This window comes from Passer montanus, unplaced genomic scaffold, assembly GCF_014805655.1.
Source record: "Passer montanus isolate IOZ18808 unplaced genomic scaffold, ASM1480565v1 scaffold36, whole genome shotgun sequence".
Classification (NCBI taxonomy): domain Eukaryota; kingdom Metazoa; phylum Chordata; class Aves; order Passeriformes; family Passeridae; genus Passer; species Passer montanus.
In genome coordinates, this window is record NW_024368374.1 from 4,040,705 (window position 1) to 4,068,620 (window position 27,916).

General features: G+C 36.4%; 1 protein-coding gene across 3 annotated transcripts in view; it reads left to right on the top strand.

Moving 5' to 3' along the window:
• Positions 1 to 27,916, top strand: part of NAA16 (N-alpha-acetyltransferase 16, NatA auxiliary subunit) — a 62,643-nt gene that overhangs the window by 16,862 nt on the left and 17,865 nt on the right. Inside the window, exons 6-10 of one of the 3 annotated variants that reach the window (XR_005628363.1) lie at positions 5,742 to 5,895; positions 7,413 to 7,532; positions 9,664 to 9,759; positions 13,289 to 13,395; positions 23,504 to 23,675. The exons of 1 other annotated variant lie outside the window; for it this stretch is intronic. Coding sequence is in view for 1 of the 2 variants with exons in the window: in XM_039716796.1 (XP_039572730.1) it covers positions 5,742 to 5,895; positions 7,413 to 7,532; positions 9,664 to 9,759; positions 13,289 to 13,395 (477 nt within the window). In the remaining variant the exon portion in view is untranslated. The remainder of the gene's footprint in view (positions 1 to 5,741; positions 5,896 to 7,412; positions 7,533 to 9,663; positions 9,760 to 13,288; positions 13,396 to 23,503; positions 23,676 to 27,916) is intronic. One more of the 3 variants, XM_039716796.1, reaches the window with a different exon arrangement.

Genomic DNA, 27,916 nt, shown 5'->3' on the forward strand with positions numbered 1-27,916 from the left:
TAATTTATAAGAGTAGTCTCATGTAAAGTAACTTAATGTTTGTGAGACTTGTAGCTAGAGAAAACCTGTGATGATCCTGCCCCTTTACAGTAGATGAAACTACAGAAAATACTTTGATATTTTGGATGTGGTCATTTGCCGTTTCTCCTGCCATCCATTTGCCAGTCTGGATGCCATTGCATCTCTGCAAATAATGAAATAACTATTGTCAATGGTTTGTATCTGTATGTAGTACACTTAAAATCAATGCTTGGTTTCAGAGTAACATGAGTGTATAGATGGAGATTCTTTGATCAGATGTGGTGTTGGTGAGACCAGAGTAAATCAAATGGTACAATCCTAAAATCACTGAGTATAACCTTTTTCTGAGAGAGGCTATTCCCTTGTTCTGTTAGTGATAATGCAGAGCTATAAAGTCTAAATTAGCAGAACAGAGTGGATGCGTTGATTATTCTGCAATGTGCAAAGGAAAAGAAACATGTTTATAGATCCATTCAACTGGGGAGGCATCTGGGAAGTACTGTGTAAAAATACTAAGATATTACCTGACGTCTAAACTGTGTTTTTAAAACAAAAATCTCATATCCTTTCTGAGTTGCTATATATAGGATTAAGTGTAAGAAAGGAAATAAATGTCTAGGAGAGACCAGTGTTTGTCTTGATCACATATCTTTGTCAAAAAAAGGATGTTGCAAGCTGGGTATATATGCTTGGTATTTCAAAAGAGCTGTGACTTCAGCACTGAGTAAAAACTAAAAAGAATAAGTTTCAATCAAAATTGGGTCATCTTCTGTAAGTGTTTGACAACCAAAAATCGTCATTCTCAAATGAGTCAGCAGCGCCCAGTCTGAGTTTGGTGTCAAAACAACTGAGTTAGAAAGAAAGAATATATAGTAGATGGAAACTCAGAAACTTATGTCACTTAAGAAACTGAGGCTCTTCAAGCACTAAGAGAGCTTAGTAGTGGTGCTGGCCCCTTGGAAGTGATGCTGTTAGTGTTGTTGTCTTCTAAAAGGTTGTGTGTAAATATGGTTATTTGAGGGCTGTCATGATACACTGTGCAGTCTAGTTACTAAGCCAGATTTAAGTACTGTAGATGAGTGCATTGTATTGTTTGAGTCTGCTGTGCAAGTTACCACCATCTCAAATCTCACCTTAAAATAAAGATGATCCTAAGATGAGTGCAAGCACTGATGCCATTTTCTGATAAAGCTGGAGCTATTTGGGAAATTTGTGTAATTAGGAAGATGGCTTGTACTTGTACAGTGAGCTGGTTTAACTGTTGATTAACATTGTGTCAGTCAGAGGTAAGTGGTGGAAAAGCTGCTTAAGCATTGAAGGACAGGAATATGCTATGAATGTTGGACAACATAGTTTTATAGGAAATTAGTCCCATCAAGCCTGTCCTCTTTTCCTGAGATTGTTAGAGACAGTTAAGTGGTATATTTTCACTAAAAATACATATGAACGCATAAGTTCCATTTCTCTTGAAAATAGTCTTGTGTTCTGTTGTGCCAGCTCTCTGATGAGTGCAGGCCCGGGTGGAACCCCAAACACTGGAAGAGAGAATCAATGTGTTGGGTCCAGAACAGTCAGGAGAGCCCAGGCGAACTCACAGCTCAGTTTTGCCGTGCGTTGGCTCTTCCACAATATTCCCCAAACGTACTGCTTTTGCGGTGTCTGGATTTTTCAGTCCTGCAGTTAAAATAATTAAGTTCAGGACATTGCATGGATCTTTGAGGAGATACACATCTTGCTTACTTTCCTTCCCAAATCTCCCTGCTTGGCCTGTGGTTTGTATGCATTCAACTTGATAGGTGAATTTCTGTGATGGACTTTGCAGACTATTGCATGTGACTGCAATAGAAGAGTGGTAGTTTCAAAGGAGGATTAAAAGACGGGTATCCAAATGACTTGTGAGCAGCACTCTTCAATAAATGGATGTTTTGGGGAGTTATATGGTAATCTGTATTAGGCCTGATACTGTCTACCATTCATGTTAATGAATAGACAAAGAAATGTAACACATTGCATAAAACACTGCTGTCATAATAATTGAGAAATAATGGTAATGTAGGATGATGATATGTATTTACTTGAATTACTGAGGCAACTCTGTTCTTTCAAATATGAATGCAAACAGCCAAGACCAAGCAGTAGAACTAAGGAAAAAATCAAGGAACTGCCATTTTAGTGATTGTAGATTAATATCTCTGAAGAAGCAGTATTACAAAAAAATGCAGCTAATCTAGCTACAAGTTGTTGCCAAAACCAGCAATCTGAGTTTTTCCTGTGTGCTCACACCACTTCCTTGTACAGCACTGGCTGACTTGTGGAGGGTTGGTTCAGGAAGCCTAAGTGCCAGAAAAATAATTACTCTTGGGAAGGATTGATTGGCTGAACTGAATAACTGTGAGGTGAGAGGGGAGAGAGGAAGGGGAATAATAGAGGGAAGTGAGCTGCCTTTGTTGATCCAGGCTGCAGTTAGTCTGACTCAGTTTACTAAAACCCATCCCTCAGGGCAAGATTACGGGTGAAAAGTAAAGTACACTCTTAGTTCAGACAAGCAGGGATTTTTATCCATAAAGGACTCATTACTGAGAGATCAAGACTTACTGATGAGCCTGTTGTCAAAAAAGAACAATATGGCAAGACAGATGACTACGGAGAAAGCTGTCTGAAGGGCAGAGAGTCTCTTTGTTTACTGTAGACAGAAAAAAGCCTAGGTGGTGTTAGTCAAAACTGTATGCTGGGTTTGGGAAGAGTAATAGCTAAGAAGCTTGCTTAGCAGGGAAAATAAAGGAAGGAATAGTGTCAGGAAGCTGATCAACAAAGTAAAGTGATAAATTGCTTTTTATCCTTGACAGTTTTATTCTAGTGGCTAAGTTATCACTGGAAGTGGTGAATTTTCCCTTAGTGTATTAAGATCAATGTTGCCTGTCATCTGAAAGCTGTAAATTGGCCAGATGCACAATATTTCAGTGAAAAACAAGTTATGAGGTTAAAGGTAGACATCACTGCAGGAAATGTAACAGCTTGTGCTGTCCCAGCTTAAGTCAAAATTATGTAAGAGTCAGTTCAGAATTAAAATTTTGGGAACCAAGGTGTAAAACAACTATGCAATTTGTTTTACTGTTGTATGTCCCATTTTTCCTTCTTCTTTTCCAGAACAATTTTTTATTCTGAATTTTTTATTTTATTCCTAATTTTTGCATCAGGCCCACAAATACAGATATGGACAGAAAACCTCTGGAGTTTTGGGGGTCTGCTCTTAGGTATGTTTTGGCTACATCTTGTCACATTCTTTCAGTGACAGTTGTTAGGGGACCTGTGGTTGAAAAGCTGATCCTTCTTTGGTCCAGGAGGAGAGGAAAAAAAATATTCTGGAAGATTTGAGTTCAGGAGAAAGTTGGATGTCTCCTGTGGAAGAATTACAACTCTTCTAGGGGGAGGGAGGAGTAAAGATGTATTGAGCAGAAATAACAATAGTGTGGACGTTGTCTTTATAAGAGTATCTTATTCTTTATAAACAGTCTGGTTATTCAGATTAACTACTGGGATTGTTAACAGCTTGCCTTCTGATGAATTACAGATTTAAATCCTCATTAAATTGATGAGATGTCAAAGTATCTTTGAAAACGGACTTTTCTTAAAATTACTTTTAAAAATAACTTTTAAAATGGAGTGATAGTAAGTGTGATATCTTTCTGGTGCATTTACTCTGTGTAAGAGTAATTTGGTAGTTGTGGGTATTTTTGGTGGTTTTTGGGGTTTTTTTATTTTTTAATCTTGTTGAGCCAGAATAGCCACGAGGAGGTCAGTTGATATGTTTGTGTATTGTGTATATATTTTTAATGGATTCTTGGGTAGTCTGTGTTTCAAAGGCCTAAAACCAATTCATGATGTGCCAAGAAAGCTGTGCTACTTGTGGAATTTGGAATTTAGATAAGTGTCTTGTACTGGAGGAAAGGATATTTTTAGGAGGAGGTGAAGGAGAAAGAACTGAGTTGGTGCTCTGTAGTTTGGGTTTTGTTCTGTGGTATTGCAATAAGGATAAACAGGAGGACATGCTTAGTGCTTCACCCCTGTTCCATGAGTCCATTCCGTGAAGTAAAAAAATGCTTTCCTGGTAACAATGTTTTTGTTAGTGATTTCTAGTGGGTGATATAGACTAAAAATTGAGCAAAGGTGGAAATGGAAGTGGAGCTGTAGATAAGAGAGCTACTTTGAGAAGTGTACAGAATTTCATGCTACCTGCAGAGTAGTTTGTGTAGGGTATAGTCTTGTTCCATTAGTGATCATTTGCTATACTGTATTAGCTGGTAAAAATGTACTTGAATGGTATTATTTTCATAGTTCATTGTCAGAGACACACATCTTTACAGTATTTTATTTAGTTATACTGTCTTTCAGACCACTTATATATAAAAGGAAATATTTCTAAAAATGCCCATCAATACTGTAAAAGTTGGCTCTCAAAATCTGAAGAGCATGTAATCATAAATGCTAAATCCTGTAGAATCAGTTTGTGCTTTGGAAAGGGCTGGAGGTAGTGGTTTAGAACGACAGTATTCTTAATAAGAAAGTTCCTTTCAGCCAATATAATGTTATGGTTGTTTGTGTTGTTTTTTCTTACTAAATAATTTGTGTCTTTAAAGACCAAGGCAAAGTCTTTTTTAGGGAACAGAAAATTATAGTAAACTGTTTAGTGACCAATGTGACTTTGAAGTGTTGGTTGCTCGGGAAGAAACAAAGTATGTAGTGTCACAGGAAAAAATACCATTAACATTTGTGAAATTCAACTGCTTCTCATCTTTTATTATGTAAAAAATCATGTTGGATTATAAGTCTCTCTCACAATTTCTGTTGGGACAGTACATTTCATATAATTTTATTGATCTGCGGGGCATTTTCTGGAGATTGCGTTTGCTCTCTAACTTTCTTGCAATTGGAGAAGTGTTTTGTATATTAGAGAAGAGCATTTAGTATGAAAAGAATTACTATAACTCTGGCAAGACTTTTCGTTGCCCAAATCCGCTTTAGGGAGTTATCTCTGAAAGGAGTAATTTTCAATGTTACCCTGCTTTCTTGGCTGTTGTAGCACTGCAAGGTGGATGAGCCACTAGTTGTACTGTAGCCTCTAGAAAGTCCTAGGTTTGCAACTGCAGGCAGACCTAAAAATAATCTGTTGCTTAAAAAAATTCTGTATGCTTGTGCACTGTATTTTCTGGGGGTTGAAGTTAAGTACAGAGAACACTTGGTTAGAAGGAAATAGTGTAAGTTTTCTATCTGAAAAAATTCTAGGTGTCAAGCTCTGGATGGATCATTCCTCTTGGAAATAGTTTGATCCAGAACTCTGGTATACTGAAAATGATGCTGTTTGACCCCAGCCATCTGCTGTAGAACTTATGTCAAAATTGTGGTGCAGTGCTTAAGTCCTTCAGAAAGAAAATGTATGAAGATCTTTGCTTTCTCTTATATAATTCAGTTTTTAATTAGCTTGCCACAGTGATAAAAAAAAGAGGACTAAAGGATTTCTTCTAAAATGTTAACTACAATGGATATCCTTAAATGAATCTGATTTCATTATGAGTAATGGAAGTTTTGCATTTTGAATGTTCAGGTGGTGTATCGAAACAGACCTGATTATGTTTTGTAGCTTAAATCTTGTATTCTGTAATACAGCATGCATTTGAGGTACGGGTAAATGTTAACTCATATATTGCTTTCTTCCTCCCCAGGTTCCTCCTAATAAAATAGATTATGAGTATAGTGAACTGATTTTGTATCAGAATCAAGTGATGAGAGAGGCAGATCTTTTTCAGGAGTCTTTAGAACATATAGAGACGTATGAAAAGCAAATATGTGATAAATTAATAGTAGAAGAAATCAAAGGTAAGTCATTATTATTCTTCCCTTCCCCAGTTTTGTTAGAAATTTTTGCTAATAGCTTTCAGATACAATAAAGCAGTGAAAGGAAAAAAATACAGCATGTAAAGTATTCCATTTATTTGTAACAAGTACTATAGGAAAACGGGTATTAACAGATTTTCAATTTTGTGCACAAGTAAATAACTTTTCCTACCAAAGTTGGTAGTGGATGCAGGTAGTCTCTCTGGGTTTGACACAGGAATAGAGGAAATCTCAGAGATTGTTGGTACACTACAGTAGCTTTCCATAAATCAGATCTATTATAATCCAGTTTTAATCTTATGAAAAAGAATTTCATAAAGAATACTGTTCGAAGTACAAACAAATTTTTTTTTATGACTGAAGTATCAAGTTCTTGTTTCCTTTTCAAGCTTCCTAATGCACTTACTTATTGAAGTGAATAGTGAAGTTGACCTTTTTGATTAAAAATAACTCTCAGTTGTTTTGTGGCTTTGAAGTGCTAATACTGAATTCTGAATATGTGTGAGTAATGGCACGTGTTCTTCAGCTACTCCTTGCTGGCACAGTTGTGGTGGGCTGGCCCTGACCAGTGGGGTAAGCCCCACACAGCTGCCCACTCACTTCACCCAGCCTCACTTGTTGAATCAGGAGAGAATAGGAAGAGCAAAAGGAAGAGGACTGAGATGAAGAGCGTTGAGGTGAAGATAGCTTGAGTGATGGAAAGGGGAAGGAAGGAAAATCAAACCCAGCTCCTCGACTTTGCGCTCTCTGTACACTTCCCACAGACTGATGCTCAGCTAGTCTCCAGGCAATGGCTACCTGCCCCAACACTCCTCAATTTTTATTTCTTTATTTAGTATGAAACTAAATAGCACAAAATATCTCTTTGGCCAGTTTGGATCAGCTGGCCAGGTTGTGTCCACTCCTGCCTTATTGTCCACCCTGGTCTACTTGCTGAGTGGCAGAGCGGGGATAAAAAGACAGAGCCTTAATGGTCTACAAGTGCTGCTTAGCAGTGGTGGAAATGTTGGTGTATTTATCTACATTTAGTCACAAATCCCAAAATATAGCCCAGCATTAACTGCTGTGAAGAAAATTAATTCCCTTCAAGCTAGACCTGGTAGAATGATTTACTTAGCAGCAAAGCAGTGTGATTTAACCAGTTAAAAACTGATTAGTTGATGTGAAAAATGTGCTTGAGTAAACAGCTTGATAAAAACTGATCTAGTTGTGTAATGAAGTACTGGAAGGGGGAGTTGCTTTTATTTGACATTGCCAATAGCTATTTTACTCAGATACAGACATTCAGGTAGTCTTTGTTTTCACAGGTGATGAATGTTCTGAGCTCTATATGTGGTTGCTTCAAGTAGCATTCATAACACACAGCATATGCCTTTGGAAAAATAAGGGCTCTTTTTAAGAATCTATATGCTTAAGAACAATTTTATGTATCTAGTATTGTAAAATTTACTCATGTGTTTTCTGATGTAATTCATAGTTCTGTACTGTATTGTTTCTAGGAGAGATGTTGCTGAAGTTAGGAAGACTGAAAGAAGCTGGTGAAGTATACAAAGAGTTAATTGAGCGTAATGCAGAAAACTGGTATTATTATGAAGGCTTGGAAAAGGCCCTACAACCCAGTAAGTTAAGCTGCACAGATACAGTGAAAATATGTATGATATAGGATACACTGTTTGATATGGTACTGCTTTAGATTAGAAAGTTCTACTTGTCAGAAAATTATTACCTTCTGATATTGAGTATTATGTAGTATGTTCTTTCATTTTTAAAATGCTCACTGAAAAACTTGTATGCATGAAAATACCAATATCAAGTATTTATCTTCTTGGAACTAAGTGTGGTGTTTACTCAGATGGTTATATGAGGAACATTCGCTTTCCACATGTGAACTTGGAAACTGAATGACTAATAATTTATGTGTAGTAGTTGATTATCAGACTGCTGTCATATGCCACAATTTTATGTAATTAGAATTTTGAAATGTGTTTAGGTTTGTATTGCCTCTGAGGGGCATGTAGGACGTACTCAAATATCTATTTAGGATGGCCTTTTAAGATCGACCATCTGAAAAAAATGCCTTTTTTTTTCCCTGTTTTTTTAAGTTGGCACTTTAGAAGGTAAAGATGATAAATGTGTTAAAGCCTTTGTTACTTCAGTGCCGGTTCACATTTCTGCTATTGTGTTTTTCCAGAAAAAATAGATCATTTTTCAAAACTACAATATTGCAACTATTTATGCTATATTAAGTGTTTTGCAGTGATAACTTTTCAGAGTGTTTACATTTATACATGAATGGTTTCTTTGCAGTTATTTTTTCACTAATTAGTGAAAGGTTATTGGAATTATTCTGATGACATCATAAATCATAAGCTCACAATTATATTATTTGTAGATGTTATAGCTGCATTACATTTCTCAACCAACTTTATTCTAGAAAGTTTTAGCATTAGGTCTCCTGAGGTCTGAGAATACAGCTAGTGATTGGGTAATGAAAATTATTTAATTTGCTACATATATTCAGAGTGTAGTGTTCCTCTTTGAGAGGTTTTCCTGGTGAATCCATAGAGTTCAATCCACATAGTTGTTGTCTCAGAAACTGAACTACCCAGGAACTCAGTTATTCTCTGATACAACAAATATGTTGATGAAAGCATCTAGTTTTTAACAAAGAACCAGTCCCATAGTTTTTCACATATTAAAATCCTATGTAGACTAAAACTGTACTAATGCTATAAAACTAATAATGCTACTTTATTTTTTAGGTGGTCTTAGGACTATTTCCTCCCCCATGGTAAGTTCTGGAGCTCCAACTTGTGACTTCAATTAGGGCTTTTATATGCTTTAGTTCCAGTCCAAACAATATTTAGTATTACTTTTATAACTCTACATCTGTTGGAGACACCGGGTAATAGATTCCCCCCCCTTCCCCAACATCTGAGCTCAGTGACAAGTTAAACTGTTTTTCTTATGAAAGGAAAACAGACACATTTAATACATGTGTATTGTAGCCTTGATTTGTACATTCAGTTTTAAATTATTTGATGAATTTAATATTTAAGCAAAATCGATTTTATTTACATTAAAAATGGCATTTTAAAGCAAACGATGAGTGTTATTTAAGTTCTAACCACATTGGAGCTCCAAAGCATATTATGGGGGAAAGGGGAGGAGTGGGCAGAAAATCTTCAAGTAGCTTAATTTTTGTTAAACATTAAGGTATAAAGAGTTTAGGTGCTCAGTACTTACTTGGCAGTATTGTACCCTGGTTTTGCTGTCACCAGAGGACCTATAATAGAGGCGTACTTGTATAGTGTGCTATCTGTATACCTATGGTTTAGAAATGCAGCATGTTTCTCTGAATGCTTTGAGTGTGTCTGAAATGAATGCTTAGTGAAGAAGGGGTTAATTGAAGCTATGAATGTAATACAATGTCTGAATGGGTCTGAACCATCTTACTGAAAGAAACCACACTCCAGCTTTGTGTGATTGAATGTGCAAGGTAATGGTCCTGTTTGCAGTTTATCCTTAGAGTGGTTAATGCTGGTAGTTGTGTATTGTATACACAGTGTGTTCTCAGTACAGTTTATGATTAACTGGAAAAAGTAACATGAAATGTTTAAATTGTTCCAAATCCACATAAGGAGTCGAGCTCAATTAATTGTCAACACTTAAATTCTCAAAATTTAAAGACGTTTAAAAGAATAGGTTTTTATGTCTCTTACTTATATCTATTGTATTTGCTGATAATAGGCACTTTAGAAGAGAGGCTTCAGATTTATGAAGAAGTTAGTAAAAGACATCCCAGAGCAGTTTCACCTAGAAGATTACCTTTAAACTTTGTTTCAGGTAACAAGTTGCATATCTGTTCTATAATAGTTTTTTCCCTGTTTTCTGCAGCTTTCATCAGCCTGTTTAATGTGTATTTAATACCTACTTGAACAATGTAGACAAATTAAATGTATGCATTTCTCTTGGGTTAGACATAATTCTTTTATGTTTTAGGAGTTGATAGAAAAGCTTCATACACTCAAATATGATATGAGCTATGTAATATTTGTGATGATGCAACTACAGTACAGAGTAATATGTAGATTGTAGGAATTTCTATACATAATTTTTCTGCTTTATGCAACCTAAGAATTATGAGTAAAAATGTAGGGTATAGTACACTTCAGTTTAATGCGTGAGTGTATATATGTATGCATACCCCCTCCTGTATCTTGAATATGCATACTTTTACAATTAAAATGTACATCTACTTTCTTGTAGAGTAATAAGGACTTAATTTGACAACAAAAACTACCTTTGTGCTGCTAATTTGAGAAAAAAAATATCTGCAGTATTATGTAGCTCAAATTATTTCATTTTATAGCTAAGTTCTTTGTGACTGCACTTTCAAAATTTGTTTTGAAATATGATGCACAAATACCCTCAGTTTTGGAAGGAAAATGCGTGCATGCAGTGCATGCTTGTTAAAATAGAAAGCTGGGCTCTTCTAAAATGGAAGGAAGGAAACTAAATGAAATGGTAAATACCATAAAAATGTATAATTATTGTGTAGCTGTCTAGCTGCTGAAATTACAGTAGAAGACTTTGGGAAAGTACATGAGCTAGATATCAAATATTAATAAATTTGAGATCAGTTGCAAATTCCCAGCATACCTCTTCATGCTTTTAAATTTTTAAGGTTAGTTTTTTAGTTTAGCTCATTTGCTGAGCACCACATTTTTTGCTACTTTTAAATGTTCCAGAGCATCTATTCCACTCCCCTGCTGTTGCTCATGTGTCTGAATGTGCATACTCATTTCCTGTGTAAAATATAAAGATTTTAACTGCTTCATAAGAAGTTGCCACTTGTGCCTTTCATCATCCTGTATACTTCAGTTTATTTGTAGATACAGGGGCAAATTTTGAGGCTTTTCAGCTAATTTTAGAAAGGAGGTGATGAGTAACTGGTTTTTTAATATATATATAATAAGATTGTTATGGTAACACAGAAAATAAGGAAATAACCTGCAAAATGTTTTTCTATATCTTTATTAATAGTGTTTTGCTGTTGACTTCATTTCACTGTGTGTTTTGCTCTAGGTGGCCTTACACCTGACAGTGTAGTTTCACAGCTTATGTTCGTTTATGTAGAAATATGGGTAGTAACAAGAATTAGTTGTTCATGCTGGAACAATAGGATAAGTGAAAGCAAAATCCATTATTAGATTGGTCAAGAAAAATCTCTTGGCTACTTTCTTTAGCATTTTATAACAAATAAGAATTTTTCAAAATGAAAATTTGTTTCTGCTGACTTACTTATTAAGCCTATCAGGTATGAATGTGTAAGACTGTTTTTGGTCCTGTAGAGATTAGTCTGTTTACTAAATTATTTTCTATATTTGCAAGTACAGGAGGCAAGAATTTCTTTTGGCTGAAATTTGATAGTGAGAATGTGAAGGTGTACAAAGGAACATCTTTGCAGAAAAATGTTGGCATGTTTCAAGAGGATAGAATTTCTGGTTAAATGCAGTTACTGTTCCAGTGTGGTTACTGAGCAGTTACAGCTGTCACTATTTGATTCAGAATTAAATTGCTCTTAAAAATTAAAATGCTCTAAAATCCACGCTTATGCTAAAAGGACAAGTTATTGTCCAGACTCTGCTGTGAATCCTAACCTTGTATTTGAAAGAAATCAGCTCCTTGATTGAGCTGGAAACCACCTTTTTGGAGGAAGGCTGTTACCATCAATTTTACTGATCAAGTGCGTGTGCATGCATTTTTAGATTTGTTTATGCTCTTGTAGTAAGGTGTGTGCCTCAGACTAAATTGTAACTCTGCTTCTTGTCATAGGTGGGTACCCAGCTGTGTACCTTTGTTTTTTTGGTTTTTTTTTTTACTTTGTTTTAAAACTCTTGTTTTCTATAAGTAAATAAGTATTTAATGGACACTTGAATCTTGCTTTCTGAAATTCTAGATTATGGCTCTTCCAGCAAGATAATAAATTAGAAGAATTCAACAGGAGAAACTGAGATGGATTTTTTCTTTATATAGGGGAGTTTCTGTACTCTGAGACAGCACATTTTAATTAATCCATCTGTAATAAAGCATGTGCTTACAGTCCAGTTATAGATCCCCATCCACAGGTAGTAGGAGTTTCTATATACAGCAGTTTGGTTTAGTACAGCAAGGTGAGAATATGAATTACTTTCATTAGTCTCAGTATTTATTAGTAAGTGTAGGACAATTGAGAATTGATAGAAGTAAATTAAAATGTTATATACAAAGCAGTAGTGTCTGCATTTTCTGAATATCTAAAAAAGGCTGTTATTAAAATTGTTAATGTGTTCTTATTGAAGTTAAGTTTATTTCAACAGTTTTGTCAGTTTTATGGGTGAATCTTAGTATTACATGAAGTGTGGTACTTCCTTGTTGAGGAAGTTAGAGAAGTCCACAACAGAGGAGGCACTGAAGTGTGGAAAAAGTTCATCCCTATGCAAAGCAAACACAGTGAATAAAAAAATGGAAAAAAGCACAACCAAACAACAAGTACCCCCTCCAGCCCTCCCCGCCCCAGCTGTAATCAATCACTTTTATCACAGGAAAAAACAAAGAAAACCAGCTATTTTCCTGGCTGCATGTCTTCTGTTCAAAGTACTGTTTTTTTTTTTTTTTAACAGCATTTCTCAGAACAGTAGCACTTAATGCAAGTATTGTCATTTTTAACTGAAAATATACGTCAGAAAGCTAAAAATCTGATCCAGTTATATTTTGATATAGGTGATTCTGATATGGAGCTTATGTTTCTGAAACAATAAGTCTTATTTCTAATTCCAGAAACAATCCTATCACAAGTCATGTCCTACTAATAAAAATAGGACTAGAAGAGTAGCAAAGGATTCATTTCATCCATCCTTCTTCCTCAAATCAGGATACTTTATATCTGCACTACTCCTAACACATATTTGTCTAATTTACTCATAAAAACCCATGATGATGGAGCTTTTGTGAGTTCTCCGTTGTTAATATTATAGGGTGTTTTCAGTGTTTGTTTAAATAGCTTTTGCTACATCCTCTGTAGTCAGCACTTCTTATTTTCTCTTTCTAATAGACTGCAGGTTTGAGGACTGTTACCATGTCTGCCAGCAGACTCCTAAACACTAGCAACTTAAGCATTTTACTCTGTTGGTTTTTTTTTGTTGTTTTGTTTTTGTTGTTTTTTTCTTTAATCTGAAGCATATTTGTGTCTTACTTAATAACAGGAAAGACTAAAGCCCTCAATTGCAGTTTCTCAGTTCCTCTGTTATCCAGAGTTGCACAGCAGTTAGTGCGTATATTTATATAACACTTGCAATCACTGACATATAACCAAACACACTTTTGTTCCTAGGTGAAAAATTTAGAGAACTAACGGATAAGTTCCTGAGGGTTAACTTCAGTAAAGGCTGCCCACCCTTGTTTACCACTTTGAAATCTTTATATTACAATCCAGAAAAGGTAAAATTTAGTATTTATTTGGTTTTAATGAAGTCTTCTGTATTGAATTGCTAATAGACTATCTAAGAGTTTTTGTAGCCTTCCCTGTAAATTACCAATTAGAGTTGTTGAACATTTTTTTCCCTAATGTGCTATTTTGTCGTATGTGAATGATCACTTGATGTCAAAATGCTTGAAGTCAGATGGGTGCAGAGTGCACTGAGGTTCCTGAAAAATCAAAGATGATCATTAATTTTGTGTGCTTTGAGTGCAAGTGTTGCAGAATTCTTTCAACTTATGGTTTATGATGTCACCAGAAGTATTGCTTTTGAAATAATAGGTGGCTATTGTTCTATGTACATTTCTGAATTGCATGAATGCATTAGTATTTTCCACAAAGGCTTGTTTCCTTTTTGAGTCTTTTGCTGAAACTTCAGTGTGTAATTTTTGTACTTGTAAACTCTGTTTTGGTGTAATTGTGTCACAAAAGAGCTATTGTTTCAGATGTAATTCTTCCTTCCAAACTTGATAGTAAAGTATACAAAAAAAAAACTTTTTTAGCTAAAGCATGCTACTGAAGTGTGTAAAAAACACAATAATTTAGATCAGTCTCTTCAGATCTTTGCTACAAACATTACAGGTATTCTAATCCATTCATGACTAGGTAAAAAGAGGGGGTTTGTATCTGGAAAAACCCTAAATACGTGATGCAGTTTTTCAACCAGCAGTGAATACTTCTTTATTTGGGCTAAAATTATTCTTCTTTCGAAGAGTTTATTTGCTAGGGTTGTAACATGAAATTTTCAGTACACTTCTGTAATCTCTACTTTTTCTATGGTTGTCATAATTTTAGTAAATTCTGGTATCGTGTTGTTGCAGTTTAACCTCAACTGGCAACTTAACTACCATGCAGCTGCTTGCTCACTACCCCACCTGATGGGGAGTAGGATCAGGAATACCTAAACCTTGTGGGTTAAGATAAGGACTTAACTTCAATGTTGAATCAAAATAAACTATAATAATACTAATAATTGTAATGAAAAGGGGAGAGAGAAGAATGTAATTCAAGAGAAACAAATGGAATAACTACTTTCCATTTGCTGACCAGTGCCCTGCCCATCCCTGGGCAGTGATTGACAGCTCACAGCCAACTCCCCCCATTTATATACTGGCCATGACACTGTATGTTACGGATTATCCTTTTGGCTACTTCTGGTCATCTGTCTTAGCCAGGCTCCTTCTTTGCTCCTTCTTGGCTTCTTGTGCCCCTGCTGCCTCACAGACCATGGGAACCTGAACAGTCCTTACCTCAGTGCAAGCACACCTTAGCAACAACTGCAACATCAGTGTCTTATCAGCATTGTACTCATGCTAAGTTCCAAACACAGCACTGCCCTGGCTACTAAGAAGCAAATTAACTCTATACCAGCTGAAAACAAGATACTTGTGTAGTACAGGCTTTTTTACAGTGCCTATTGCTAATGTACACTTACAAATGTAAGCAAAATGGAATTGAAATTTTTTACATTGTGATACATGGGGTATCTAGATAGAAGCACAGTCAGTGTTAGGGAAGTCTCTGCTATTTGAAGTGTGAAGAATCTGGATGTTGAAAGATACGTGTTAACTCATTTGACATCTGAAAAGATTTTTAGCACTTAATTAATATTTGACAAGATGACAATATTTTCCAAACTTGCTTGGGATTTTTTTGTACTGCTAACTTCTGCAAAGCATTTTTGTCATATGTCAAATTATTTCCTTACTAAAGCAGGCTGTCTTTTACATTTCACTTAGTTGGGTTTGCCTATACCTATAGTGTGACAGAAGAATCTTTGAAACTAAGAGAAATTTTCATTTTATTCCCTCACAGTTAATTTTAGAATTACTAAAATTTAGGGGTCAAGGGCAGAAAATTGTGACAAACTAATGCCTGCTACATCTTTCAGGAAAACATTCTATTTTTGTGTCTAATTTGTCTAAGTTGGAGCTTAGTACTAGCTTTTCACATAAATTACTTGTATAGTTTGACTGAAAGAGGATTGTAGTCAGTATTGTGTTATGCCTTCTAGAAAATACCTAGCAAAATTCTGATTTCTCTACCAGTTGGGAGAAAGTTTACCCCTGTGTTTCTTTGGAAACAAGTGTAGTTTGGTGCAGTCAACTGTGGTTGGATTTTGAAGTGGCATAGGTATGAAGAATTGATGAAACAGTTGGTATTTAAGCCTTGGAAGTTCCTTCTTTCTGGAGCTCAAGGTAGGTCTGTGGTTCATGAACAGCAAGGAGAAAAGGGTGGTTGTATAGAAGGCAAACATTTGTTAGATGTGTTCAGGAAAATGTTGTTTGTTAACTAATTGATCTAAGATGGTACTTGGCCTTTTGGCTGTGCTAGGTATCTATTGCATGAGCACTTCATATCTATGACGCTAACATTGAGGAAGCTTTCCCAGCTGCTTCTGGAAAGAATTAATGAATGCTCTACCAAAAATAAAACTGAAATCACTGCAGTGCCAACTGGGTGCATGGCATATTATTTTTTCAGCTGCTGTATTGGAATTTGTTTACATACTGGTGCAAATATTGGTGTAAATAAAGGGTGTGGATTGCAACTTGCTCTTCATCACTCCATAAAGAATGAGCCCCTTTGATTAAGTAGGAAAGATGGTTTTAATCTTCCTTCATAGTGCAAGTAGAACTGTCTAAGATCCTTTGGATGAAGTCTCAGAAGGGTGCTGTAAGTAGGAAATATAAAGCTGTTTGTTTCATTAAAAAAACAATCTTAAGGTTATTGCTGGAAGAAACTTTCTTTCAACAACCAGACATGAGAATCTGAAATACATTCAATAAAGAAAGACTGCCAAAAAGCAACAAAGCTCTGTGTATAATCAAAGACTTGTTTTGAGGTAAATAATTCCTTAATAAATAAGTCTCTAATGAGTTAAAATATGCTTCATATTGCATTATGCAATCTATGCTTTTCCTGTAATTCTGGAGCAGAAAAAAATTATATGTGTTTTGGCCTTGTGCTCAGTTTGTGATGTGCAGAGGCTTATATTTGACTGCACACTTGGGTTGAAAAGGAAGCTTTAAGATTTGGTAATTGTGAAACTTGAATGCTTGAGAAAGTAACAGAGATGGTGTGGTGAAACCTGGGACAAGCGGTGCCGGATTTCATCACTCCCAGCAATACTGATGCCTCTTAGGAGAAAGTTGCTAACCTACTAATGATTGCTAAAGCAGACTGTAAAAGAACTACAGAACCTGATGTGTAGATGGTATTAAGCTGGTTTTGCTGTAACAAAGCATATTGTGTATGCTTTTGCAGCAAGACCCAGTTTCAGACTTTGTGGTATGTCACTGCTTGCACGTCGGTGATCTGACATGTTTTTCTCCATAGTTTCAGAAGGGAGTTATACAAGACATGGTTTTATCCTTCAAAGCTCTTCAGATGAGGTTGTGATTTCTTCAGGTTTTGTGCTGTTAAGCTACTGTGATGAAGTAGCATGTGAACTGGTTTCATTTTTTGCTATTTCTTCTTTGTCAAGCCACCTAGACTGGAGGAGACATAAGTAGTTCAGGTTGAAGGGTGAGAAGCCATAAGAAAAGAAGCTAACAATTGTCTTTTGCCTAGAAACTGTACTGTTATTTTAACTTGATCAGTGTATTGTGCTGTGGATAGAACTTTTGATTATAAAAATACCACAAATAATATAAAATACAGAAAATATAAAAATACTGTAAAAAATAATGCCAGCTGTTTAGTGTCCTGAGTCCAGTTCTGTACCATGCTGTAGCATAAAATTACTCTAATATTGGAATAAGGAGAGGGGCATTGAATTGCAGGATGAACAGATGGAGAAAGACCATTTGAGTCAATGTCTGCTTACTTTTTTTGTAATACTGGTGTTGATTTTCTATAGGTTATGTGCATGAAAAAGGAGTAAAAGGAGTTAGGATGTAAAGAGTTCAAGTTATTTCTCAAGTGGTAATTGTTACTGAGCACCCTGTTTGTAGATACCAAAGGCATGTACTAATCACTTCCTAACTTGCTACACTGGTACACAGCCAGAATCTGTGTCTTTCCAGCTGAAGACAAGGTCAGGTGGAGGGTGATAGAGACTGCTGGACTCAGTCTTACTATAAACTTCCTTTGAATGAGACACTGGAAAATAGTGTATCATATATTGTTCAGTGGTACATGTACAGTGCTGATACACATAGATCACTATTTATCTGCAAAATATTAGAGAAATAATTTGATGCAACACGGTCTTGATGGCTTTGTGTTAAAAAAATACTTGAAGTATGGTGTTCATCACTACCAGTTTGTTTCAGATGATTCTTGAAGTAACCATTGTACATTGTGAAGAAATTAGCTATCCTTTCCTTCTATTCATTCTATGTCAGCCTGAGGCTTTTTAATGAAGCTTGGTTATAATGAAGTGGAAATGAGTCTGGCATTAAGGCAGAATTCATTTTCCTTCTATTCATTATATGTCAGCCTGAGGCTTTTTAAACTTGAAAACCCTTGGTTATAATGAAGTGGAAATGAGTCTGGCATTAAGGCAGAATTCACAAATGTAGAAAGCATTATCCCAGATTCTACTTACCTGTGAGATTTGGAGAAAGGAAATGGCTGATCTGGACAAGAGCTGAGAGCTTCCTCTACAGGTTACTAGTGTTAAAGAACTTGTGTTCTGAGCTTGATATTAATTTTTCTCACCTAATCTCGAGTTTAGTCAACTTCTCAAATACCAGCCTTTGCCTGTTCATATCACTCCCCCTGAAACACAGTCCTGGTCCTGGCTATTTTCTAAGACATCTTAAGGGAACCCTATGGATGTCTTAATGCTCTACAAAACTCTAAGTTCATTCCATGTTTGTTTCTCAGACCTTTTTGCCCCCCATGTTAACTTCATTTGGATAATTTCTATCATAAAATGGAAGAATTCTGGGGTAACAGTTACCTGTAAAGGCAAAGCACTCTGTGAGAAAGAACATAATGGTGGTGTTGACACTAAATCTGCAGTTTAAACTTTACTCTTCATGTATTGCGTCTATGGCTTTAATTGGTAGATACAGGATGTGCCTCATCTTCCTGGGAGGAAGACCTGTCCCAAGCAGGTACTTAAGTTTCTTTTACCTTCTCAATTGGCATCTTCATATCTGCTAGCACCAAGACAAACATTGTATCTGGTGATATTTATCTTTTCATCTTCTAGGACACTTTTGCTCCTCTGATAGGACACTTTTTAAATTGGGAGACTCCGTTAAGGCACCTGCCTACATTCTGCAGTTGACTGCATACAACACAACTTCAGGGCATTGCTCCCCTGATGTTGGTGCATGTAGTGCTGTCTTGATGATACATGTGGTTATTCTTTCACATGTACAAGAGTGGGTTCCTGTTGCATATCAAGGAGAAGCAGGAGGTACCAATTGTCAGTGACTTCATTGACAACTTTGCTGGTATGCTAAAAAAAAAAAAAAAAAAGGAAAACAAGTGAAAATACAACTTCACACTTCTTCATAAGACAGAATCCAGTAAAATATAAAAAGCACCTTCCATGGTACTGTTTTTTTGTCATCTTTTCTAACAAGATTCTCATTTCAAGCTCAACACTTCTGGTAAATCTTCTGTTAGTCTTCTAAAAGAGTTGCTGAAGTGTCAGGTTTGGTATATCAAGACAGCAGAGAATGTACACCACTTTTGTGATTTTTGAGGGTATCTGGGCGTCACTTTCATTGCTTTCTTAAATACACACATCTTGGTACTGGAGGATAGAATGTCTAAACATACTAGGTATGCACATCAAACTTGATTGGGATGCATCTCCAGCTCTTAGCCAAGCTAGATAATGTAATTGCACTTCTACTCAGTGAAGAGAGTAGAATTGCAATTTGAGAGATCATCATTATGAATGAAGTTTGCTAAGGTTTGGAGGAGAGTGAATGTCTCCTGTTTTCAAGTACAAAAAGGAGGAACTGAGGAGCTATAAGCCAGTCAGGTTGATCTCAGTCTTTGTGAAGCTGATAAGGCAAATAATCCTGGAAACCATTACCAAACACAAAGGACAATAGGTAGGATACATTTATGAAGGGCAATTCATGCCTGATTAACTTAATAGCCTTCTGTAACAAAATTACTGTCTCGCCATACAAGGGGACAGCAGTTGATCCCTGTGTATTAGCAAGGCTTTTGGCACCATCTGTGATAACACAGACAACATGTTGAAGTACACCTTAGTAGACAGTAATTTGTACTGAATACTGACTGAGCTGCCAGGCTCACTGTTGTCATCTGCTGCATGAACTCCAGCTGGTGTCCCCAGGTAGGTAACAGTGGAGCCAGTAGTGGGGAACATCTTTGTGTAGTGATTTGGTTCAGCCTGGCAAAGAGAAGGCTTAGGTTGTGTACGTAACTAACTGAAGGCAAGAATGAAAAAAAAGACAAGGCAGAGTTCAGCCTGGCAAAGAGAAGGCTTAGGTGGTATGTTGTGTACGTAACTAACTGAAGGCAAGAATGAAAAAAAAGACAAGGCAGATGGTTCTCAGTGCTGCTCAGAGACAAGGTATTATATGCATGAATTAAAATACAAGAGAATATTTGAGCAAAAGAAAAGACAATTGTTATATTGTCAAACATAAGAACAGATTGTTGAGAGGTAGTGAAGTTGCCTTCTTGAAGATGGTCGAAATGTGACTGGTCATGGCCAGGAATAGTCTGCTTCAGCTGTCCCTGTTTTGTAACAAGGAGTTGAACCAGGCATCCTGTAGAGGTCTCTTCAAACCTTCATGATTCTTAATCTTCTTACTGTGTTTCACCTGCAAGTCCAGGATCAGCTTGTTGCTGTTTACTTGCCAACAGGCAAGCTTGTCTGAACTGCTACTGCAGTGCCAGGGCAAGTGCATTTTATGTATGTATGTAAGTGTGGCAGCACTGAGACACTACAGCAAACAGTGCAGAAAGGCATGATAAAGACTGACATGCTGATATGCATGAATGCCTATATACAGAAACACTGAGATCCCTGATCCACCTACTGTAATTTGGAATCTCCAGTTGTGATTTTATATCCATTTGCCAGCAGAGCCCTAATCACTTCCTAGAATTTCTTGCTTCAGGCTATTTACAAAGGGAAAAAAACTTGTCACAGAATCTGCCTTTTAGACATGGTTTAACTTCAAAACACAGCTGAGTGACTGTAGACTGACATTAGGTTTGTGTTAAATGTGAGTAAACACATGGTTCACCACAGGACGCATGAAGCTGATGCTTCACAAGAACACGTTGTATTAAAGAGTGCAGTGGGGTTAGGCTCAGGATGTGATCAGCAGATCACGTACGATTGTTTCCATAAAGTCCTTCATCAGCCTTGATTTTGGAGCTCTCAGTGACACATATGGTATCTGCCTTTATTTCTGCAAAATTTCACAGTGCAAATTCTAATAGAAAGTGTTGTGCATTTGGTATTTTGTCAGTGATCATCTGCTTGTAGTCTCAATTAAAGAAAAAGAACTGTGCAAAGAAAACTTCCAGCTTAGAAATCAGCAATCATTTGGCCAGGCTCTTGATGTAGATGCTCACTGAATATGAGTTTTCCCCCATCTAGATGATGAAGGAAAAGTGAGAACAAAATACTAATAAAAGTCTAATAAAGTCATAATTGCATCCAGATTAATTTCTTAGGATGGATAGCTCATGTTCACTTTGAGTAGGTTTCTGCTGAGGGGGTCAGTTTCTTCTAGCAAAGGTGCTGGTGTTGGTAACATGAGGGAGTAGGGACTGTGGGTGTGACACTGGTGGGTCATTGTACTGTTGCCCCTGCCCTTGATGTGCTGTGTAAGTGCACAGCTGTTGGGAGGTGCTCAGTGGCACAGTTGTCTAAGGCTTGACAAATGTCATATGTGAGGTTATAAATGAGGTGCTGTGCTTTGGAGATCAGGACTTCAATTTTTACCAACTGATACAGTTACCTATATCTGCTGTTCCCAGTACCTGGTACCTTACTGTGATCTACAGTGACAACTACAATGCCATATGTTTAAAAAGAAGATGGCCTTTAGCTCAAAAAAGAAGCTTGCTTTATGGGAGGTGGTAGCAAAAATCCCATGAGCTGACATCCTCATCTTGGAGTTTTAATATATAGAAATTCTGCACCAGAAAAGGTCTTGGTCTTTCTATGCTGTGTATTTTGAAGGGGAGAATAAAAGACACAGAATTTATAGGACTCCAGCAGATTATGTTCTTAGGGAGCTGATTTATGAGTCTCTCATGCAATTCAGAATGGATTATCTAAGAGCCCTGTCATGCAGACAGAGTAGTTCCCATTCCCAATTGTCTGTTTCACCCTGCCATTTTTGCTGAAAGAACAGTGCAAGTGTTTGAGTACCAGTGTCTGAGTCTGTAAAGCTTTAAATTTGTGCTGTTTTTTTTCTTTGTATGTTGTGCCAATAAGCTAAAAGTTGAGTTGCTCAACAAAGCATTTCTGCAATGCCAACTTGAAAAGATGCATGGATTAAACATATGAAAATAGAAAAAAAATACTAGGTGTCCTAATTGGAAAGTCCACAGACATGATTAAAAACAAAATCTATGAGAGATGCTTGCATGTATTGGGGCCAGTTATGATAGTGTGTTTTGAAGAATTGTGGTTATTTCTGAAAAAAAGTCGTTACTTAAGACACGTAGTTCTCATATTGCCATTAGAGATTTATTCACTTGATGATCTTGATTTCTTAAGAGCACTTAAGACACGTAGTTCTCATATCTCTTGCCATTAGAGATTTATTCACTTGATGATCTTGCCATAAAATACTAAGTTTTTTGCATCATCAATTCATAAATATACTTGGAGGTAACATGTATTTTAAAGTGAATTTCTGGTCTTTGTGACTTTTAACCAGATGACTGTGTGGTAAGACTTGTAGGTGGCTAATTACAATGAACTCATTCTGTGCAGGAGAGATCCATGGGAGGATAGCAGGGAGGCTATAATAATAAAACTTCATCCAGCATAAAGAAACTTACATGGTTGTGTTTTTGGGGTTTTGTTAACAAGATATCCTGCTTTCCTCTACAACTTTGCAATGTTACTTAAAACACAGCTTTAAAAATATAAATATAGTAGATTTTTTTACTTACAGTTTATATTTCTGTAATGGTATAAGCAATTTAATTTTAATAATTTGTTGGTCATTTTTTGGGATAATCACCTAAACTACTACTATGTGAATGAAAGGTTGTGAAATGTTACTCTATATATGGGGGTTTTTATATGCTGAGAAACATGGAGTATTTATAACGAAAATGTCTCAACACAATGTAGTCTGTGTGTAAATTTAAATACTGTGATATGGGCGTCTTAGTCTCCTGTGCAGGCAAAGAGATTTTCTATCTAGCTGCTGGGCTTTTTTTTTTTTCATACTACAAGTGATTTAGCTTTTTTTTTACTTTGCTTTGTGCTTTGTTATTATAAAAATATTGATATCAGCAAAGTATAGCCATTTTTCTTGAGTTTCCTTGAGTTATGTGAAACTTCTCATTTAAAAAGCCTATTGTATAACACGGAGGATTTTAAAATCTTTTTATCAGTTTTTTTTAGCTTCTAATCAGCAAGAGTACTTCACTAAATTGCATCCTATTGATATCTTTCTGCTTGAATAAAATTTGCCTAGTTGGTATAATTCTTATGTCAGGAATAAGCTGTAGGCTTTGTATGTTTGAGAAGCAAAAACTAGGATGTAGGAGTACCACTTTACTATTATGAGTTGTTTATGCCAAGGGTGAATGTAACTGGCTCTTGGCCGAATGTTTCTGCTGGAAGCTAATAACCTGAAGTATAAGCAATTACATGAGATAAAGTAATTTTCACATTCTGTAAGCTACAGTCCAGATGTATTAGAAATATCTGTGAAAAGCCTCGTTTGTTACTCTTCCTCACAAGAAATGGATCTTGAAGTGCTACCCTCACCTCCTTCCCAGAAAATTCTCTTTGTACTTGATCAATGCTCAGAAATCCTCTTTGGTTCCTCATACATGCTGGTCTCTGTATCCATGAGATAAAAAATCCAAAGAGTGAAGATCTTCAATTAGTCAACATCAAGGTTTACGTCGATTGTGTTGCAGGTGCATTGGTTGATTCCATTGAAGCTCGACATTAGTGCACATGTGCCCTTTTTCTGAGTATCTAAAATCATGGACACTGTGAGGAAATACTGGATGACAGAAAATGTCTGGCTGGAAGAAACATCAGAAACAACAGTCTCAAAAAAAGGTGTAAGACTGTCTACACAGGAAGGTAGGCTGTCTTCAGTGAAGATCTTTCTTTAACCTTTCTGGAAAGAAGCCGTATTTCTTCCTTAATGTGGAAAGCTCAAGCAATGTAAAGCAAGTTGCCGGTGTTGGTTGATTTTTATTTGTTTTTTTTTAGTTAGATGTTCTCTGCAGATTATTCGTAGATTACAGAAGGAAGTAAAAAACATTAGTTCTGTTAGGAACTAACAGATTATTGTTAGATTACATAGGGAAGCAAAAAACATGCGCTCAGAGGAAACTCTGCATTTTAAGAAGTACTTCTGAAAGATGAACTAAGGACAGCCCTTTGTTCATACTGGCTCTAAAAAACATGTGCTCAGAGGAAACTCTGCATTTTAAGAAGAAATACTTCTGAAAGATGAACTAAGGACAGCCCTTTGTTCATACTGGCTCCATCATTTCAAGTGTTAGGAAGTAGTGTCTTTGAGTTAAAATTCCAGGAGGAGTGATTTGGTATGTGGACTTACCCAGGATCTGTCTGACAACTGGCACATTGATAGTGAAAGATGGCATTTGTATTGTGCTGCTGGATCATAAGGAGGAGTAAGGAAATATTTTAAAATAAGTAGAGGAAGGGGCAGGCATGGAAATGTCATTGTGGGTACAGCAAGGATGTAATGCTTCCACTCTGCAGTGAGAATGGGGAGTGTAAAACATGCTGATGGCTGACAGTTTAGGTCTGTGAGGTAACATGTAAGCCAGGAGCTGACAGGTGTAGCAGTTGATTTATGAGCTATTCTATCAAGAGAGCTTTTTTTGTTTGAGTGATCTATCTTGGGATTAACCCATTTGGAGACTCACAAGAAATGCTGTACAATATCTCTGCTCATGATTGCTCCTACTGAAGTTTTGCTTATGTGAAATGATGTGCTTTCTTTACTGAAGTCCCCAGACTTGTCCAAAAGCTTTCAGAAAACCAGATTCTCATTAAATGAGTTGTGTGATGACCACAGTGTCATCTTGCATAGAGTATTGGTGTGCTCTGAATTTGTATTTGTATTGTACTACATCTGCTATAAATTTTCCAATTGATTATGCTTGTACGTAGCATTATTTTTAAGACATGTTGCTTCACCAGAGCAAGCATACAGAACAGCTGTTACAAGTTATTTTTTGAATGACAAATGCAAACTAAACTTAGATAAATGGAGGAAGTTTTTTGTTCTGGAGTTTAGTGTTTCAGCCCATGTGAAAATTTGTGAAAATTGTGAATATTGACACTAGGAGAAGTATCATTTGTTTTATTTCAGGATTAGCTGTTAGCAGTGCTAGCAGCAATGGACACCAGTCATTTTAAATATGGTAGTGCAAAATTACTGCTTTGTGGTTAGCCAGTCATTACAAGCTGGGAGTTCTGCGGCAAAATTCCTGAGAGTAAATGTCTGCTTAACCACCACGCACTGAGAAATGCTGAAATTGGTGACTAAATATGATACCATAAGATACGTATTCTACTGCAGTTTACATATTTTTGTCTTTCTCACACTGAGAAATGCTGAAATTGGTGACTATGATACCATAAGATACGTATTCTACTGCAGTTTACATATTTTTGTCTTACCCTGTTTAACATAAGCATATACACACATTTAAAAATGGTTTTCTCAGGGAAGCAGAAGGGAGTATTGGTGGCTCAGTTGAATAAATTTCAAAACAGAGATGTACCTATATGTGAATTGCTGTTAGTTTTAAAGCAACTATTTCATTGAGTGTTATACAAAACAGTAAAGCTACATCCTTGATATCTGTATATGTCAAAGATAAACAAAAAATTTAAGGTGACTTGTGTTAAGTAAAGGACAAGTTGTGCTTGTCCTGTTTTTCTGGTTTGATTTTCATGGTTGTAGAATATTTTTTGATTGTGACTTTTTTATCGCGTTCAGATGTTAACACGCAAGCAATGGAAGTTGTCTGTATGAGGCTGACTAGGCTTTCACAATTGGAGTAATTTATTTGAATATTTTCTGTGGGCTTGTTCATACCACATTGGGTGAGGGAAAGCTGTGTCTGCTATATAAAAAGTTGTGGAGCAGAAACTTTTCAAGTGAGACAAAGGAAGCAGTTGCAAGTTAGTGTATAGCTGCCATGACTAAAAATGGAAATATTCAGTCATTTGCATACCCTACACCTTTTACTTTTTACACTGATAAATCTGAATGTTAATATCTTATGTTTGAAAGCAGGTAGATGTGGCATTTTTTAAATAATGGAGAAATGTTGCTTTAAAAAAAAGTCAAAATCAATCAGTCTGAGCCTTGCTGCAGAGTTGGTTTTTTTTTTGTTTTTCTCTAAACTAAACTTATAGATGCTGTGATCTTAGATATTAATTTATATTGAATTATAATAAGTCATAGGAAATACAACTTCTTAGGTGGCTGCCCATAAACACCTTCATGTGTGGATTACATTGGGAGAGCAAGGTTTTTCTTGTTTTTCTCTAAACTAAACTTATGGATGCTGTGATCTTAGATATTAATTTGTATTTCCTATGACTAATTATAATTCAATATAACTTCTTAGGTGGCTGCCCATAAACACCTTCATGTGTGGATTACATTGGGAGAGCATGAACTCGAACCTTTTGTCCAGAGCACACTGGCTCATGTTTGGCATGTTTTGTTCTTTGTCTCGATATAAAGTAGATCTCAATTCATGCCCATTGCCTCTTGGCTATAGATGAAGATGCTTCTTGTCTTCATTAGGCTGTAGTAAAACACTTCAGAAAATGGAAGTTTCAAGACCAAGTTTACTGAAGTAAACTGAAGTTTTACTTCATTTACTACTTTTCCTACTTCCCTTCCCTCCTCCCCTCATAGAGTTAATTAAATTTGATCAAGTGTTTTACTTAAGTTTACTGAAGTAAACTGAACTGAAGTTTTACTTCATTTACTACTTTTCCTACTTCCCTTCCCTCCTCCCCCCATAGAGTTAATTAAATTTGATCTTTTTTTTTTTTTTTTTTTTGAGTCTTTTGCCAGCCACTTCCCTTCCCTCCTCCCCCCTATGTAGTTAATTAAATTTATGATATTTTTTTTTTCTTTTTGAGTCTATTGCCAGCTTCTTTATTTGAAACTTCCTTCCCTTTTCCATCCAGAAAGGAATCCATGGTCAAAGTGCCTTGGACTGAAATACCATATGATGTGTTGGGGTCATGCTAAATATCATGTGATGGGGTCATGCTAGGTAGAGATTATCAGAAGTGTGTCTCTGTGACCCTTCTTAAGTATTTCTGCAGGCCTGAAAATTCACATCTAAGCACATCAGCATTTGTAGGGATGGCAACTTCAGATTGCAGATTTACCATATGGGCAGAGCTTAACTGGGTCTGAACCTGGGATCCTCCATCACAGTGTTTCCAGAGTCCCTTCTCAAGAAGGGAATACAAGTTTCTTGCCAGGCTGTATGTCTGGCTCATCCATCACAAGCAATGAAGTAACCCTTTCCACGGAGACTGTGAAAGTGTCTGTGAGCAGCAGGAGACATTCTTGTTTGTGCTGTCATTGTGTCAGAGCTTTTTCTAGTGCTAAGCTGTTTCTGGGGAAGGTTCAGTTTAGAATGGTGTGGAGACCATAGAATCAAAAGAAGGAACCAGCTTATTACAGTGCGAATCTTCATTTTTTGTGGGTTCAGCTTGCAGCTCTGTTGTGTTGGCTGGCTGTGTGTTTGTGTGTGTGAATGATTAGCACTGTCTCAGAAGTGGACTGATACTGGAGAAAGCTCAAGAAAGGCTTGGTTTGGTGTGCCACAGACCAGCTGCAAACCCTGTTCAGAATGTTGCCATCAACGGCCTGTTCCAGAACTCTAAGCTAGCAACTGCATTATATTTTTTCAGTCTTAATTTATTTTGTATTAAGTTCATAAGTGTTACTCAGGATGTATTGATATATGATGTGATACTGATACTGCTTCATGCACCTTATCACTCTCTTAGATAAAATCTTGTTGTGGGAAAGACTTCAAGTATTGGCATAAGACTCTTGTGGACTGTTTTTATTGTTACTTTTCCAGTTTCCAAGAGGCATTTAGAGTATTGCCTCGGGGCATGCAGTAGATGCTCCTTTGTGTTGTGAACGATATTCCTAATTTGGTCACAAGGACTTTCTGTTAATGTCATAGTTTTCTGGCACAAGGATAATACTCAAAAGCCATCTTCCCAGTGGTGAAGACCACCCCCATCAACACTTAAATTCATAAGAAGCTGCCTGCCATCTGAATGAGATTGTC